At 46.3% G+C, this 19,146-nt stretch overlaps 1 protein-coding gene across 6 annotated transcripts in view; it reads right to left on the bottom strand.

Moving 5' to 3' along the window:
• Positions 1-664: 664 nt before the first annotated feature.
• Positions 665-19,146, bottom strand: part of PTPRT (protein tyrosine phosphatase receptor type T) — a 1,124,172-nt gene continuing 1,105,690 nt past the window's right edge. For all 6 annotated transcript variants that reach the window (XM_032141872.2, XM_032141870.2, XM_058432870.1 and 3 more), the window contains 4 exons: positions 14,087-14,212; positions 13,042-13,205; positions 9,844-9,979; positions 665-8,894 (listed from right to left, as the gene is read on the bottom strand). In XM_032141872.2, coding sequence (XP_031997763.1) covers positions 8,841-8,894; positions 9,844-9,979; positions 13,042-13,205; positions 14,087-14,212 — 480 coding nt within the window. In that variant the 3' untranslated portion in view covers positions 665-8,840. The remainder of the gene's footprint in view (positions 8,895-9,843; positions 9,980-13,041; positions 13,206-14,086; positions 14,213-19,146) is intronic.

Raw genomic sequence — 19,146 nt, 5'->3', positions numbered from 1 at the left:
AGATATGATTCAAGCAAAGGCCTGGCAAAATATATATGTGATTGGACTTTCTCTCTCTCATGCTCCTGCTATTATCATGAGGAGCATATGCATAGGCTACCTCGGTCCCAGGAGGACCAACGGCACAAGGCTGTAACAGCTCAAGCCTTGCCTAGAATAGAGCCCTTAGCCTACACATGAATGAGCCTAGCTGAGATTAGCTGAGCTCAGCTTAGATCAGATGAGTCTTAGCTGGCTGCTATCAAATATTTTTCTTTCAAGTTACTGAGTTTTGGGTGGTTTATTATGCAGCCATAGCTAGCTGATACATTTAGGCAGCTTGTTAGCAAGGCAGACCCTGAAATTGTGATTCTCCGGGCTTAGGAATCTGTATGTTTAACAAACTTCCCAGTGATTCTCATGCCGCTGCTCTATGAACCACACTTGAGAAACACCACTTTACACTCAACCCTTTTACTAGCTCAATGTGCAGTTATGGAAAATCCCTTGATGTTTCTGAGCCTCAACTTTTCATCTGCAAAGAGGGAATAATATATATTTCCTGTGATGTAAGGATTAACTTAAATATAAAGAAACCTAGCTGATAATAATTTTTTTCTCCTCCTCCAACTTGTCCCCACCTCATCCCTACGCAACCTCAGGAAGACACCAGTACGAATATCTTAGGAAAACATGAATCTCAGGGTCACAGCTTTATTGTATAGATTTTTTAACACAGCCATATTACAAACATTGTCAGGGAACATTTACAAGAATAAATAAGATGGACTTGCAGGTGTAAAAAGATTACACTTCACTGTAATGTACAGTCAAAAAATATATCTGATATTCATTGACCTGACATTATTTACCTTCTGCTTTTTTAAGCTAGAATTGAAAAGAAAAAAAAACATTGACAGCACAGTGCTGGCTTTTTTAAAAAGTTGATTTATTTTGTTTTCTCTTCTCATACGTGCTTTATCTATCAAACACCCAAACTGTACAAGTGCAGGCCATTGGGATTCATGGAGGAGGCTGCAGTGTGGAGACTTTGGTCTCATGCAATATCATATGCCCAGTGGATGTGAGGATGTCAGCCTCCCTGGAGTTGAGCAGGAACCTTGGGATAGCCTGTGAGGGTGTCCAGAAGCCAAGGCAATGGTAGAGGCCACAACTCTTTGTCTTTGATTGGCTAGTAGAATGTAGGGTGAAAAGTGCTTTCGAGTATGATTACCAATATGGGTTAACCTGGATTTACATGGGTTAGCTCAGGATCCACCTGGTGATGAAATGTGTGCACTGGAAATGATTATAATCATGTGTAAATTGAGTTACTGTGCTTTTGCTTTTGCAATATGCTCCAACAGGCCTTGCATAGGGAGTGGGGTAGAAATAACCACTGGAGATAATATGTATGGTAAGCAAAGCCCTGCTCTGTGTCCTGCTTGGACCTTCACTGGTTCTGGCTGTCACTCATGGCCCTGTTGGTCAGTGGGTCTGAGTTACGGATGCTCTCATCAGAGGTCTACGTAGGTATTGGGTCTATGGCAAAGCAGCTGTTCCCTATGGTTTGCTGTTTGGTGATAACCAGCCTGGATCAGCCCAGTATATGCAGCCACAACAGCATGTTGGCCTGGTCGGTAGGGAGACTTGGGCAGGAGAGCAGGGGGCTTCAATCTGTACAGACCAAACACACTCTACTTGGATTTGTGCTGTACAAGTATGAATGAGTTCAAACATGATCCCAGCTCCACAAGATCTCACCCATCTGGAATGGAAGTGACCTGAAATCCATTTCACCAATGCTTCTCTTCCCTTTAAAGAGACACCTGGCTTCTTTTAGATAGCTGCCGAGATGGGCAGCTTATCCTCTCTGGCAGACAGCAGGTTCTTCCTTACAGCTATTAAGTTTCACTCATGGGTCCTAGTTATACTCAGAAGAATGACCTGGGTCTAGCAAACTGTACTTGACATCATCCAAGAATCTACAGACCTATGGAAGACATGGACACCATATTCTTCCTGACCCCTCAGAAGCCTGATTTTACATGGAATGACACCACTCTGCCCTCTAAGCCTCCAGACTGCCCTGGGGGCTTTGACCCAAAGAACACCTGACATTATTCATCTTCCATGGGAGATACAGGGACAGGGTGGGCACTGAGAGTTTGTTGGACCATCATAGAGAAGGCCCACTGATTTGTATTCATAAGCCCAAAGGCACTGAAGTAATTGTACAGAGACTCAATTTTGTAATTTTGGTGGTTTACTTCCTATGACCCTTTCTCCTCCACATCCAAGAGTCCTGCTCACTAAGGAACCATGAACTACATTAATTACCCTGAGCTCCAGGCTTTTATACTGATACTTTTCTGTCCAACACTTCAAGGCCACCAGACAGTCATTCTCTGAACATTCCAATCAAGGATCAGAGTCCACATCTCACCACCCAGAGCAGTTCTCAGATACAGAAGGAAGCCCCATAAAAATCCAGCCCCTAAAACTCTTCCCAATAGATTTTCTTTCATCCTGAGTCCTTGCACTTCCCTTGTATCTGCCCCAGTGGACCACCACTGAGCTCTTAGATAGGTGGGATGCTAGGTTTGGAGGCTACCATTGTGAGGGTTGATGCCTCCTTTTAGAGACCAACATTCATGAGTGGATTTCAGTTGGTGAATGCCCTTTGATGACCTTTTCCCATCTCTTCTGGAGGTGGGCAGGTGGGATGCAAAAGACTGGCTTGATCTCTACAAGATATCTCTATAGTCAGTGCCATGCAAAAGCCCATCCCCAGTTACTAAAAAACTAGAAGAGTCTGCTCATGTGCACAAATATGGCTTAGATATCTCTGCTGTGCTTCTGAGGATCAGATCCATGATCCTGAAAAATGTGTCAGAAGAAACTGGAGCTAGAGCAGCTCTGCCCATGCTCCACCACTAACCTCTCTCCCTGCTGTTCAGTCTATGACCTCAAAGGCAGATCCCTGCAAGACAAAGCCAAGGCCTTGCATTCTATCACTTCTGGACATGTATACATGGAAAACCTCCAACAGGGAGCCCTTGCATGGGAGGAGTGAACAAATCTGAATCTCAGATTGTCTCTTCTAGTTAGATTTACTTTTCCTATTTCCTTGTTTTACTTGGCTGTGATTTGAAGCTGCTCATAGGCTGAGAAGGAGCTCAGACTGTTAAGTAATGGAGAAGGCAAGTCAGGGATTCGAGATGACATGACCATCCATGTTTACGTTTTTTTTTTTTCTTCTAACCTACCCTCCAGTTGGGTTGACCATTTTTTTCCCTGGGGATCCTGGCCCAGCACAACCTGTTGACATGACTTAGGACCAGCAGCCTGTTCATGCTTCCTTTTGGGCTCACCCATGTCTTCCATAGTGTTACTCCTGATTGAGCTTGGTGCTGATGACCTGTTTACCCAGCCCAGGAGTGGCCAGCTGCAGCCTAAGGAAGGGTGGCTTTCTTCATTCTGTCCTGAGGCAGTGAGGTACCAGGGAATTATCATTTCCTTCAGTGTCTCTGGATCTGGGTTGGGCAGTCAGTCCTGCAGAGATAACAGGATAAGGGCCTGGCTGCTACTCCCTGGGCCTCACTTCTGTTGTGTAGAACAGTCTTACTGGACTGACACCTCTATGTACTCTAATGGGTTCCCACCAGCGACGAGGAAATGTAGATCCTGGTGAGGACATACAGCAGGAGCTAGTGTGGAAATAGGGAGTGGAGGATGAATAAACATGATGGGTCGGAGGGAAATGCATCGTCTTTTGCCCCAGACACTGAGATTTGCCCTTGTTCCAAGTGGCTCTGGCAAGCTGTTACCCATCCTTTGTCCAGCTATGTCATAGAAGTGACCACTTTTCTAAATAAGTCATCCGCATCCTCGGTTCTGAGTATTCACTGGGTTCCAGTTTCCTGGCCTTGCCTTCCTGTTTTCCTGCCTAAAGTGCTCCAAATCTACCCCTTCTAATGTTGATGAGGGTCCTCTTTTCATGTATGTTTTTCCATTAATTGGTTGGCCCAACACTCTATGGTCAAGAAATGGCAGTGTTGGGATTCAAACTAAAGACTGAGCTCTGTCCACCACAACCCCATGCCTTACACAGGAATTAATTGTGCCATAGTAATTTCGGTTTCCTAATAATGCCCCCTCCAAGGTGCTAGGTGCTGTAGGCACCCAGTAAGTATGTGTGGCTAGGGTAAAGTGAGGAACCTTCCAGACCCCTGCTGCTTATGAAGTGTGTCCTCAGATTTGCCCACATTAGCAACCACGTGACTCCACTCGGACAACAGGCACCACTTTTCAGCCTAGCATTCAGGAATCTGCTGAGTACAGCTGTGTCCAGCTTCTCCTTTCCCTTTAGGGTTTTGTGGGCTCATCCTTCTCCACGCCAGGTGAGCAAATCCTCATCATTCTAGTGTGGGTCAATGGGTTCCTTCCAGCACCCAACTGGAAGATGCCTTAATTGAGGCCCATTCATGAACAGTGAGGTCAGAGCACCCACACACCAAAGGAGCTGCCTAGGAGGTCAGTTGGTCTTGAGCTTGAGCCTATAATTGGCTCTGGGAAGCAGCAGGGTCACTGCTCCTAGAGTCAATTCTAGGGTCAAGCTCAAGACCAGCTGACCTAGGGTCCATCATAGCGGGGTGAACAGAACAGAACAACATGAGGAACAGAGCACATTTTTTTTTTAAAATATTCATAAAGTCATATTAAAACCAACCAGGATAAATCAGAAAGTGGAATGCAAATTTTGCATGAATTGTGAAAGTAAAACATGAGACTATGAAGGAATTTTAAGCTTACTGTTGTTTGCTTTGAGCTTTATCCACTGAGGTATCTGTTCCACTCTAGTCTCTTCTGTTATGGGTAACCTCCTGGGAAAAATGTGAGATACAATGGTGGAAAAATATTGTCTCTGTAGTGAGAATAAACCGGTTTAAATCCTGGTTCATTAAACCGGTTTAAATCACTGGAACTGTGGGCAAGTGATTTCTCCCCTAGGAGCCTTAGTTTCCTCATCAGTAAAATGGTGACAATCACAAACCCTTCTTTAGAATGTTGGAAGAATTTAATGAGCTCACATGTTAGAGTCCCCAGCAAAGGATCTGTTGGTTCCTTTGCAGGCCACACCCACAGAGAGGGCCAGCACTAAAAGCAAGCTGTCCCCTTCCATTCCCACAAAGAGAGGCCTACTGTGGCCTTCTAGAGGCCCAAGGGCCCCTGGTTGGCCCAGATTCTTCACCCCAGAAAGGATGCAATGTTGGAGTGCAGCTAAGATACATCCTGAAGCCATTTAGGCCATAAACACACACAGGTGGAGAAAGTTCCTGGGCTTCTCATTACTTCCTTGCATCTTCCCCAAACAGAGTCCACACCTATGAGGTAAGAAGAGCTCCTGTTGTAAAGACTCAGAGAGCATTAATAATATTGTCCTCTGCTCATGACAGGCTGAGCTCACCCTATAAATGGGGTGGGGTGGGGAGACCCCCTGGGGGTGGTGGTGTTGGCTCGGGAGATTTCCTGGGTAAAGGAAAATGTTCAAATTCCTGGGCACCGGTGCCCCATCTCATCCAAGCCTTGCCACATCCTTGTCCCATGGGATCTTAGGGAAGTCATCCCCATCCATAAGCCTCAATTTCTTCCCGTGTGCACTGGCCTATGACCTATTCACTGCCCTGCTTTCTTTGGAGAATGGTTGGGTTGTGGGAAAACAAGGATATGAGCTGGGGGAAATCATCACTGGCCCTTGCTGGGTTACCCCACCATGGCCTGAGTTTTTTTTTTTTTTTTAAAGTTTGTTTCTCTCTGAAGTCACACTTTAAATTCCTACCATTTAAAATGATAAAAGCCACTGTCATTTGTATCTGCCAGCTATTTCACCCCTTCCTGAGCAGAAAAAAATCTTAGGATTTGTGTTAAATAGCTCTCCCTCCACCCTCATCCTGTCTGGATGTACCAAGATCTAAGAAAATAGCATACAGCAGGCGGATTTGCCATGCTACAGGCTCCTTGCAGGCTGGGGAAGGCCAGCTGGGGCATTGGGCTGGAGCCGAGGGAGGCCAGCAGGCCCAGTGGGGGTGGGTCCTCGGGGTCTGCTGAAATACACTTGGGGAGAGGCTCATCAAAGGAAAAGAGCAAGTTCATCGTGGGGTTCCTTTGCTTGCCTTTGCTTTGAGGCACTTCCTTTTGAACCTCTAAAGTGACAGCTCTTCCTTGATCAAGTCTGGTGTCCCTGGACTTCTGGACAGCTCCAGAGCCCATGCCAATGGAAGCAACTTTTGTGGGCTCCTTTCATGTTCCATCCTCATGGGCCTGGAGATCTGGGTTGGTGACCCTGCTCCGTGGTAAAGCAGAGACCCTGGGTTTCTCATAGAATCTGAGTCTCACGATCCACTGCATATTTAGTTCCAGCAACAAAACAATGAGCAGACAGACAAATAGATGTGATATTAAAAAGTACACGCTTAAGGGAATGTTTTCACAGTGTCTGATGAAAGGAAAAGAGGCAGCCCCGTTGGCCCAGAGGGAGTCTTTGCCAACACGAAGCTGAGTGCATCTCTCTAAAGCTCCGTGGACTCCTTGTTGCCAATAGGACAAAGTCTGCACTCGTGATGGGCATCTGTCTCCTGGACCCTGGCTCATCTCTGCTGCTCCCCGTGTTGTGCTGTGCCCGCACTGGGCTGGCCTCCCCCGGACCGCTTCTCCCAATGCCTTTTCACATTTCTTTGCCATCGCACATGTGGATCCCTTTGCCTAAGTTTCATTTTTTTTCCTTTTTCTGCTTGTTAAAACCCAGCAGGAATGGATGTCTCCTTCTCCAGGAAGCCCCAGGCCGAAGAGACTTTCTTGCTCCTAGGCTCATGGAACACTCACCCACTCCACACTACTGCACCATGGTTCCATTTCCCCAGCATGCAGTGGGCTCTTGAGGGCCAAAGCTGTGCCTTCTTGAATTCTCTGCCCCTCATGCCCTGTCTGGGGCTAGACCAGCCTTCAAGATGGAGCTTCCTAGGTCTCAGCCCACCTGAGGCTGTCAGATATTGGGCCTAAGCACTGGCTAGAGATCAAGGTTGAGAGTGTCCCTGGCTGGTCCCTTCATAGCCTGAGGGGACAGGGAATTGTTTTTACTGACTAAGAAATTAGATGAGACTGGCTTTCCTGGGGAGCTGGGAATGTGTTACTAAAATATATCTGAAATTCTGGGCTTCCCAGAAGAACTGGCGTCAGGAAGAAAGTACTAAATTTCCATTTGTGGAGTTATCTGCTCAGAAGTTTCTGGCCTTATTTTCCCTCCATAAAATAATTGCTTGGCTTAGAGAAGATGAAGAAAACAGCACAGAGAAGTCTCATTGCCATTACCTGCCCCTTTGGAACCCAGGATTTCATTACTGAGGGAGGTGCCTGGGTTTCCTCATTGGAGGAGATGATCAAATGTAGATGATAACAAGTCAGTAGCTCTCTCCTGGGGGTTCTAAGGACTGTGTGAAATGTCCTGTGGAAAGTGCCAAGCGTGATCCCCGGCATAGAGTAGAGACTTAGCAAATGTTTGTTCCCTCTCACTGACTCACTCACACTTTGGACAAGACCCTAGATCTCCAGGCCTGATTCTCTTGGCCTATTTTAATTAAATCAAAGTATAATGGGCTCCACAATGGTCTTTTTCAAGGTGGCTGCTCGGTTTCTTTAGGAAGGAGTTCAAATTTGGAGATCCAAATTATGCACAAAGCTGGTGCCCTATTTGCCCCAGAAACCAAGGGGACCATCTTCAGGCTCGCCCATCTCTCCTTGCTCAGTGGCATGCTGTCCCAGGGTGGGAGCTTTTAAGGACATTGCCAGGAAAAAAAAAAAGGCCTGAGAGATTTGTCTTAGAGGTACACACTCAAATTCCCCCGCCCCCTTCTTTTTGACATAAGAGACTAAGATTTTACACCCTCCAAAAGAAAGTTTCTTTTCACATACACTTTGGAAAATAATCAAATCTTATCTTGTTTGTCTCTTCCAAAGAAAGCTACCACCAAAGAAACACAGGGGTTACATCCTACAGGTCAGCCCAAGCCCTGCCCCAGGGAGGTGGTCCCTTTTTACAAAGACAAGGAGGAGCAGAGAAGTTCCCTGCAGTTCCACCCCCTCCCACTGACCACACAAAAAAGCAAAGAACACCTTTATCAAAGACTGCTGTGGACACAGCTGGCCGGCCAGTGAATGCTGGACGGTCAAGGCCCAGGCTGGGGAAGGGGTACAGAATGGTTGTGGGCCAAGCCCCATGCAGGTTAGGTGTGAGGATGGGGGGCCTCTCTTGTGGCCTGGGGAACATCGTAAGGTCACACTGGTCCAGACTGCAAATGTCTGGTGCCAGAGACCCCTGAAGGAGGTTGCAGGAGGCAGCAGAGCAGTGACCCCCAAGAGCCTCAATCTTTTCCATGACATGGAGGAGCAGAACACACATCTCCTCCACTCCTAAGGAGAAGGAGGGCAGGAGAGCCTCCCACTCCCCAGCACCTGCACAGTTGGCTTGCCATGAGATCCACAAACTCAGAACAAAAGCAGGAGGTCTGGGAGCCAGAAATCCAAGGCCTTGCTTGTGGGTGTACTTCTGCTTGGGCCCTTGGCTGTGGCTGGTTAGGTTGAAAAGGAAGCCTGGGCCTTTTGGAGCAGCATCTCCCACGGCAACAGGAGACCCCTCAGAAGGTGCAGAGCCCCCCGTAGAACACAGGGCCACCAGTCTTCTCCTTGGAGTCAGGCAGGGTGCCACCACCTCAGAGCCCCTGAGCCCAGTTACTGCCATTCACACAAAAGGGGGCTTGGTCGCAGCAGCCTCTGGACTCCGGCAGGTTCCCCATCCCATTGAGCTAAAAGGAGCTTAAATATTCCAGTGCCACCTCGTATACAAATTTATACTGTTCCTGAGAGGCGGAGAGGAGGAGAGGCAGAGAGGGAGAAGAGGAGACAAGAGAGATGAAAAAGGAAAGGAAAAATGCATTTAGTTTAGAGATACAGATTTTGGAGAAAACTTTATCTACATCCATATTATGTCAACTCAAAATTACCCATATCTGGACATCCTTCAAAATTCTGCTTGATGCCTGCTTCTACCCAAGCTTCCTCGAATGCCCAGCTGGCATCATTCCCTTTCTTTTTTACTGTTTTGTACAACAGGGCTTCTCAAACTGTAACGTGCACACAAGGCAGCCAGAAATCTTTTTAAAATGCACATTCTGATTCAGTAAATCTGGAGTGGGGCTCAAGATTCTGCATTTCTAACAAGCTCCCAGATAATGATGCTGCTGCTGGTCTGTGACCCACACGTTAATAGGGCCTCACTTTGACTAAGACCACTATTCGAGTAGGTTTAAAGACTTATGTTAAAGCTCCTTGTGCATGGTGCAGTGGTCCACCATGGTACCAGGTCTTATCATCTGGGGCTCTGCCCACACACTCTATTTACCGCACTTTCCTCCATAGCGCTCTCTACTGTAAATGCTCTCTATTGTAAAAATTAGCATAAATTAATTGGAATATAATTGGACTGAACTGAAAACATACTTCACAGTCTACTAATCCAGAATCCTTTCCTTTAAGCCTGAATTAATGACACTGTCTTAAGGAATGGGCAGAAAGTGAAGCAAAGTAGGTGTACCAGGATTAGTAATTGGATTTTCCTGCAAGAAAGAAAAGTTGGGGAGGTTGGAAGGGGAAGACACAGGGCAGACAACAGTGCATACCAAGGGCACAGAATGCAGGTATACAATTAGCAGCCAGGTGTTGAGTGATGTTACTATTTGATGTCATTTTCTCCAGGTCAAGGGAACTAGTCAGCCCTGGCTGTTGGAGAACAGTCCTTGGGATACTCACCAGGGTCTCCACCATGTTGGATTTGTTGTTACGCAGTGTTTTCACGATGTGGAACACGTCAATGATGTTTTGCTGCTGGATCATCTCACACACACTGCAGATGGCACAGAAGGTTCCACTACGGCCTCCCCCATTTCTAAACACAGAGCAAAGAGGTGAGCCATGCTCCTAGGTCCCTTCCAGGCACCTGATGATTCTAAAGCTACATCAGTAGGAGTAGGGATCAGCTGCCTGGACAGATGCAAGGCAAGGCAATGGTGAAGGCTTTAGCCTGAGCCATGAGTTATGGTTTGAGTCCCATCTGTGCCATTAACTTGCTTTGACCTTGGGCAAGTCACTTCCTCTGTCTGGGCCCCAAGTTCCCCACTAGTATAATGAAGGGGTTGGACTAGACCTTTGAGAGTCCAATTAGCTTGATGTTTTCTTGGTTCTATGAGCATGATACAGTCACTCAGGGCACACTCACCCAAACCCCAAGGGCAGGATGGTACTGTGTCTTTGTACATGTGACACCTGCATCCTTGCTGATGCTTGCATCCCTGTCCAAAAGAATGCTCTGGGTCCACTTAAACATCCAGTAAAGACAATGAAAATTTCCAAGTGATTTTCCTACTAGTTCTTCCCATCCTCCACTAAGGACAGCAATACTCTGTTAGCTTAGGGTCAGCCAGCCCAAGCTTGGAGGTAGGAACTTGGAGGGAGGAACTGGGCCTGATAGGCTTTATCTTAAAATGACAGGTCTCTACTGTACACTTTGGTTTAAGCAAGATGCTACTGATCTTGAGTCTAGGGATAGAGGGTTGGTGGCAGAACTATGTCTCTGTTACTCCTTTCTGAAACTCCATAAGTCATCTTCATGGAAACACCCTTCAAACTCTTTACAGAGAGTCCCTGTAGGAATATGCCTGATTCAGAACTCCTGGGCGTGTTGCCAAGAGCAACTAATGATTTCATGTAATGGTCTGTGTCTAAAGAACATCTGGACGGAAACTAAGGCACTCAGTCAATCTCCCAGATGTTTTATCTACAGGATACGCAGTGACCAGATGTTTCAAGTACAGAGAGTTGCTTTCCATTCACTGACTGGTGCCTGCATTTCAGGGTCTGTTATGGTGTCTGTGGCCCTTGAGGAAACCAAGGTCCCTGTTGGTAGAAGAATGCCCCTGTACCTTCCTTTGGCTCAAACTACTGGCCACCTTGGCTGGAAAGGACATAGATAAAAAGACATTAGTGCAAAAAAAAAAAAAAAAAAAAAAAAACCAGGCTAGAAAACAAACATGAGAGGGAGAGAGACAGAGAGAGAGAGAGTAAGGTCTCCTATGAAAGAAGGTTCTATCATTTCTGAAGCAAGAATAACAGCGTCCAAAAGGAAGAGGTGAGTAGACACAGGGTCCCAGAGCCTGGTGGTGTGAGACCCTGAAAGATGGGTGCTAAGGTAAGGTCACTGAATGTGTGGGAGGCATCTGGGCATCTGGAGGCAGCAGGTATTAGCTGGCAGGAAACCAGCTGCTAGTTTCTGGGATGTGGGCAGAGCCAGCTGGGCTTGGCTGATGTCACCCATCAGCCTGACTTGGGACACCACGCAGCATCTTCCTGAACTCTAGCCTGAGGTTTGCTTCCTCTGGAAAGGAATTTTTGCTGCAGGTGGTGGTCCTGACGCTCTGTGTGTGCATCTCTATGTGTCTGTGTGTTTAACCTCCTTTAAGCTCTTTGACTTTCCTAACATGTGCATGCACCGCCTGTTTGAGAGGGAGAATAATTAGCTGGTTTTGAAAAGACTGACCTCAATTCTGAGGTCAGTCAGATGTTATCAGTGCCTCCACTAGCTCCAGAGATATTTGTTGTGAGAAAGAGAAGACCTTCGTTTAAATTTCCTTTAACATAACATTTTTAAAGAGAGAGGCCTTCTCAATGACTTTTCCTCAAATCGTTGAAGTTCTACGAAGCAAAGTGAGTGTGAATCAAATATTTCACACATAGCTGTTATGGCTGCAGGTTTGTTTTGGGTGTGAGACTTTGTAGAATCCTCTGTGGTCACTCTATACTCCTAGGATAGATTCTGTGACACTTGCTCTTTTAAGTAATTACATTTACATTTGCATATTTGCTACCATGACATTCTTGGTCTCTATGTTGGCAGATAAAGTGTGTTTACTTTCTATTTCATGCCAAAGCACTATAGGGTCTGAAGATTAATTCCACATACCCATTGAACAGATGAGGAAACTGAAGCTTATAAAATTCAGTGATTTTCTTGATGTTGCACAGCTTGTCAGCCACTGTCCTCTTGAGGTCCTGACCTCCACCCAGCATAATGACACCAGAATTCATTAGACTGGACAATGTCCATTCGAAGACAGGAGGTAAAGTCTCCAGTTCACCCCAGCAATGGGGGTATAAACACAGCTGGTCTGGATCTCACTGTGCCCCTGCACAATAGTGTTCCCAGGGTCCTTCACATCCATCTATCAGCCCCTCAGGGCAGTGCCTTTCCCTATGCTCTTTTTGTCCTATGATCCCTCTAAGCCCATTGTAGAGAAGCAGGCATAGTACACAAGTCCTTTGGTTTACTCAGAGACAGTGTGGGTTAATCAGTGGCACATTAGCTTAGAGGCCTGGGAATGCAAGCCATATCCCCACCCTTGATTCCTGATTACCTTACCCTGCCTGCACCTCAGTTTTCTCACTACAAAATGATAATTATCTGCCTAATAAATGGATAGAGGTGATTCATTTAAAATGTCTGGATTAAATTAAGCTCTCATAATCAACACCATCCCTTTTCTCGCCTTCTTCTTCTTCCTCGGGAAATAACAAAGGAGGTTCTGGTCAGTGGAACCCTCTTTGTCCTGGGTTTTCTTGTGACTAGCAGGGCATATCATGCCTCTTATTGGAGAATGGGGCTCATCTCATTGCGAGCATTGGAACATGGTCTGCCACCTCCTCTCATGTTTGTGGAAAGACCACTAGGTTTTGCATCAATAATATGTCATATATTAGTTCAGGACAACAAACTCGCAGCCCCGTTCCATTAAAGGATCATAATTCCTTTGAATGTACTGCCACTAGCCTTTGAGGGATGCTGAGTTGTGGTATAGTCAGGCCTGCCTAGGACTGGGGTATGTGGCCAGCAGCATCTGCAAAGATGCTCTATCACCCACCACCCTATTGCCCTGGTGACACCTCCCTAGTACTCACAGGCAGTGGACCACAGTACGTCCCTCCCTCCCGTCATACTGCTCCTGCCACTTCTCCAGTCGTCGGACCACTTTGAGCAGAGAGCGCTTGGAGGGGGGCGTGTCCCGGTAGGCAGGCCAGCCAATGTACTGGAGGTGCTGGACTATACGATAACCATCCTGTGGCTGAGAACAGAGAGGCTGTTAGGGCTGTTCTGCTGGGGATGCTTGGGTACACGCACCTTGCAGATACCCTGGGGACTGCAGCATCATGGTGGAAGACAGACCAAATGGGATCTAAGCCATGTCCTCATGGGGAGAGCTCCCATGACTACTTCTATTCCTTCGTGTGCACAGATTCTCTTGCTGTGACTGCCCTGAACCCCTTTTGTACCTGAAAAACTCCTACTCAGCCTTCAAAACCCAATTTAAGTGTCCCATTCTTTAGGAAAGCTTTCCCTGACTCTGTTGGGCAGAGTTCTTTCTCCCTGAGGCCCATGTACCAGAAAATGTCTCACTTTCTCAGTAGACAATGAACTCTGAGCTGGGGAGCAGGGGAGGTGCTGAGCTCCTTTCATCTTGGGCCTCAAGTAGTGACCAAAGCTGCGTTAGTTAGCAACCATTTCATAGATTGCTAATCTGCCCCTCCCACCCACTACTCTGCTCAGCCAGTGAATATTCTCATGGAAGTAAGTAATCACTTTTCATCTAGGTGTTGGCACTGCCTGGCCCAAAGCTTATGGGATCCAATCAAAGGCTGCATCAACTCATGCCAGTACAGAGACACAGTGGGGAAGAGCTAATGTCTAAGAAGTTTTGTCTACACGGCAGCAAGTGTGTCAGGAAACAGGCAGATGGCAGGTTGGATGTCTCTCGTTGCATCTCTATGTGTTGGAGTCATTGCTGAGTCTGGAGCCGGAATCAGCACAGGCATCACTTCCTCCAGGAAGAAATTATCAGGAGAGCACAACACAGACTCTTGGCTGGCTCAGCGGGATCCTCTCTCGGCAGCCTCCATCTGTCTTGGGGAGGAGGGGCTCAGCAAGCAATGGCGGCCGTGTACTTACCCGGGCCATGTTACAGATGCGGAATATTCTGTGGATGATGTCCTCGTCGATGTCTGCAGAGACGAACTCCACCTGGATGGGCCCATAGCACCCGGAGGTCTTCTCAGGCCAGTACTGCATACAGAACTGAGATAAGGAAAGAGGTCACAGAAGGAGGTCAAAGGCAGGGGGCGGGTATAAAAGTCTCATATATCAACAAGCTTTTCTTTTCTTTTTTTTTAATTTTTATTTTGAGATGGAGCATCACTCTTGTTGCCCAGCCTGGAGTGCAGTGGCACGATCTTGGCTCACTGCAACCTCTGCCTCCCAGGTTCAAGTGATTCTCCTGCCTCAGCCTCCCGAGTAGCTGGGATTATAGGCACCTGACACCATGCCTGGCTATTTTTAGTAAAGATGGGGTTTCACCGTGTTGGCCAGGCTATTCTTGAACTCCTGACCTCGGGTGATCCAGCCGTCTCAGCCTCCCAGAGTGCCAGGATTATACGTGTGAGCCACTGCGCCCAGCCATCACCAAGCTTTTCTTATGGCTGGAAGGACACATTGGCCAGAAAGGTAGAATATTATGTAGGAAATTAGACTCAGTTTCCCCTTTAGGGAGCAGCCACCCACTTTTTCTGGTGTCGAAATATCAAGGCTTTGAGCACAGAAACACTGGGCTTACAAATCTTTGCTATGTTGATTTCAAACCATTTGTTAGGTTTGCTTAACCTGAGTTTCCTCATCTGTAAAATGGGGAGAATAATATCTACCTCTAAGCCCTGCTGTCAGGATTAGATAGAACATGCTAAAGAAAGGGCAAGTACAATCTAGTTTTCTTTTCACCATGCAAATCATCGCAAACTCTTCCTCATTCCAGGAAAATCTTCATAGTGTTCACTCATGATCAGATCAGAAGTAGTTTAAAAAATATAGGGGTTTCGGGAGGCGGAGCTTGCAGTGAGCCAAGATTGTGCCACTGCACTCCAGCCTGGGCGACAGAGCGAGACTGCATCTCAAAAAAAAAAAAATTATCTATCTATCTATCTATCTATCTATCTATCTATCTATCTATCTATCATCTATCTATCATCTAATCTATATCTATATCTATATCTATATCTATATCTATATCTATATCTATATCTAATCTATATCTATATCTATATCTATATCTATATCTATATCTATATCTAATCTATCTATCTATGGGTTTGACCGCAGGCAGCCTTGGGTCCAAATCTGGGCTCAGGTGCTCACTAGCTGTGCAGCCGAGGCCTCAGTTTTCTCATAGGTAAAGTGGGGATAATTATGCTTACTTTGCACCAAAAGTTAATGTCACATGGTGCTGACAGATCTTGCCTATGATTTTTTTCTATTTATCTGGAATTGGAAATTAGAACCTACAGCTGAGAGCAAAAGGCAGTGATTGACCTTCTGTTTAAGACAGTGGTTCTCAGTCTGAGACTGTTTTGTTTCCCAGGGGGCATCTGGCAATGTCTGAAGACATTTTGATTGTCACACCTGGGGGTTGCTATGGGCATTTAGTGAGTAGAAGACAGGATGCTACTCAACATCCTGCAGTGCACAGATTAGCTCCCCGCAAGAGTTATGTGGCCCCAAATATCCATAGTGCAGAGACTGAGAAAACCTAGTATAAAATCATTATAATTATTATTATTATTTTTGAGACGGAGTCTCACTCTGTTACCTAGGCGGGAGTGCAGTGGTGCCATCTTGGCTTGCTGCAACCTCTGCCTCCCGGGTTCAAGCGATACTCCTGCCTCAGCCTCCCAAGTAGTTGTGACTACAGGCACGTGCCATCACACCCGGCTATTTTTTTTTTGTATTTTTAGTAGAGACAGAGCTTCACCGTGTTAACCAGGATGGTCTTGATCTCCTGACCTCGTGATCCACCCACCTTGGCCTCCCAAAGTGTTGGGATTACAGGTGTGAGCCACTGCACCTGGCCATAAATTATTCTTTAAGCTTCAGGGGTCATTGAGAAGAAGAGATGGAGGCTGGGTGCGGTGGCTCACGCCTGTAATCCCAGCACTTTGGGGAGGCCACGGTGGGTGGATCATGAGGTCAGGAGTTCGAGACCAGCTTGGCCAAGATGGTGAAACCCATCTCTACTAAAAATACAAAAATTAGCCGGGCATGGTGGTGGGCACCTCTCATCCCAGCTACTCAGGAGGCTGAGGCAGGAGAATCACTTGAACCCAGGGGGCAGAGGTTGCAGTGGGTCGAGGTCATGCCACTGCACTCCAGCCTGGGAAACAGAGCAAGACTCCATCTCAAAAAAAAAAAAAAAAAAAAAAAAAAAAGAAGAAGAAGAGATGGATACCTTGTTTCTTGTATCTTTGTCTCTGTTAAGCCACTAGATAACTTTAGTTGAGGAGAGGATGTTGAGGTGGGGGGTGGGGTGTATGGCTGCAGAGAGGAGCAAGGCATGCTCCCTCCAGTTCCTGGTTCCCAAGGGGCACAGAGATGGATCCTGCCTAGGTCTACAGGTCCCATTGCTGGGGTACAGAGGAGAGACAAGATTGGGGCTACAGGCTTGCTGGGGACCACCCCAACATGAACAAAGAGGCCATGCGGTAGACCCTCCATCTAGGGATTGCCCTGAAGATATAGCCAAGATTCACAAAGAAAGACCCACCGAGGCTTCTGAGAGCAGTTTAGGATTGAGTCTCTCCTTGGGGAGGATCTGGTTCAGGCTACCCCAGGCTTGCAAATAGAGGGCTAGATGGACAGAAGTGACCCACCCCCTACAGATGCAGGGTTTTCATTGAAGGGGGTGCTTGCTCTCCACTTTGTGGCTGAAGAACAGCCATCTCACCCTGAGAAGTCACATGTGGAAATATCTTCATTCTCTCCTTCCTCCAGAACTAGAATTAGAAGGGAAGAGCAGCGAGCAGGGAGGATGTAGGAGATGGAAACTCATGTCTCCCACCTTCTTAGCTGTGGAAACCCCAAATTCTAGCTTAGGAATTTTCTCCTTATAGCAGCAGTTGGCATACTATTGCTCACAAACCAACCCAGCCAGCTGCCTATTTTTGCATATAAAGCTTTGCTGAAACACAGCTACACTTATTCATTTATGTATTGTCCACAATTGCTTCCATGCATCACCCACAGAGTTGGGTAGTTGTAACAAAGACCATATAGCCTGCAAAACCTGAAATATTTCCTATCTGGCTCTTTACAGAAGAAATTTGGCAACCCCTACTTTATAGGGTTGTTGTGAGGATAAAGGACATAATTCATGTAAATAAAGCCCTTACCACAGTGCCAGGCATGGAATAAGCACTTACTAAATTCCAGTGATTCATACCATTATTGAATCCATCAGTGCTCAACAAAAATAATAATGGTAATAGCTATCATATATAAATTTGAAGGATTCTTCTTATCACCCCTCATAAATAGCATAAGTATGCAAGGTTAAGCTTCAGAACGCAATGATGCCTTGCTTTCCTGGCATCTCCACTGGGGGTTAACCAAGCATAGTGAGAAAGGAGCTCTGAGTGTGTGTGTGTGTGTTGTCGGGCACTGGTCATGGGCCTCCATGGCTGGACAACCATCTGCTGAGCTGTGCAATAATGACAAATCCACAAGTTGAACTTCATTTCTCTTTGCCATTGGCTCTTCTGCCTTGCAACCTTCACAGTAATGAGAGACTGGTACAAATAAGTCTATGGTTGGTCAGAGAAACCAGAATTAATCAGAACTGCCCATTAAAAAAAATAATTGCCTTTATCACCTGCACTGAATTTAGTGTTCCCAGAGTTTGGCTGTGATCCTGACACGAGGTGCATGGATCCAAGGTATCAGGGAAAGACTATTACCCCCAATATCTTCAGTCTGGAGAGAATGTGGAATGATTTGTCTCTTTTAATAAGATTTCCAGACCAATTTCTCAAGCTAATAGATTCTACTACGCCTCAAACAAGACTCCTATATTTCGGGACACTTCTCTGCATTTGATTTTCTGGGTCACTCTCTCATAGTGCCCAGAGGGCTGGGGAAGGTTGCAGGCTTTTCTAATCCTAAATCACAGTCATCCTTTCACTTGAGCGCCCTAATTTGTGAGACTACAGCAGCAGCAGAATGGGTGAATTCAGCAGGGTGATGTGCTGGCAAATGTGGTGTTTGAGCTGCCAGGGATCATCAGGGTCTCTCTGCAGCCTAGGACACTGCATATATTCTAGCCATGGGAAATAAGGGAAGGAAAGCAGGGGGGCCACGTTTTCTCTTCCCACTGACTCTTTGGGGCTTAGAAATGACTCTCATCAACAAGAAATATCCTCTGTGGTTTAGCTCAAGACTGTCCTGGTGTTCAAGTGCTGTAGCTGCACCTGAATGGATGCTACCATTTTGGTTTGCTTATGTTGTGTAGCAAAAGGTGCGAAAATGCATTGGGGTTTCTTCTTGATGCTCCCTGGATTCAAATCCTGGCTCTATCGCTTTCTAGTTTGAATGGCTTGGCTACATCTCTTAGCTTCTCCAGTTTGTTATGAGTGGCTGTGAATTTTAATGTCTACTTAGCATAGGGATCTGTATCTAGCAAGTACTCAATTAATGTAAGCTGTGATTATTAGGCAGTATGGGGGAGAGTTCCTCAAACCAAGATGGATAAATAGATGATTTTTTTTCTCCACTTAGTAGCTCTTATGAAAATTTCTCTTTAGGATAATACTCAAAGGACTGCCTTTGTGAAAATTCTGCATCAGCCAGCTTGGGGTAGCTGTGAACATGAGTAGCATCCTAGATATGGGATACTGCATGTCAAAAAACAGAGGGTTGCTCTGATGAGCTGAATGACCCAGAAGATAAAAGAGGAAGGTTGGGATCATTGTAGAACCAATGAGGTATAAAAGGCAACTCAGTGTGTCACATAACCCTGCTCCTAACCTCTGAAATATTCCATAAATTCATAATAGCATGTAAAATGCATACTGTGCATGTATTTCTTGCAGAAACCAGCAAGGAACTGAGCTTGGCTCCCTGGCTCACATAGACGTGGAACAGAGATCACATATGCGAGTGGAGGAGCCAGACTTTTCATATAAGCACGTAAG

The sequence above is a fragment of the Hylobates moloch genome, unplaced genomic scaffold, assembly GCF_009828535.3.
Source record: "Hylobates moloch isolate HMO894 unplaced genomic scaffold, HMol_V3 SCAFFOLD_21, whole genome shotgun sequence".
In the NCBI taxonomy this organism is placed as follows: domain Eukaryota; kingdom Metazoa; phylum Chordata; class Mammalia; order Primates; family Hylobatidae; genus Hylobates; species Hylobates moloch.
Note: the sequence above shows the minus strand (reverse complement) of the source record. Positions and strands in the feature narration are given on the sequence as shown.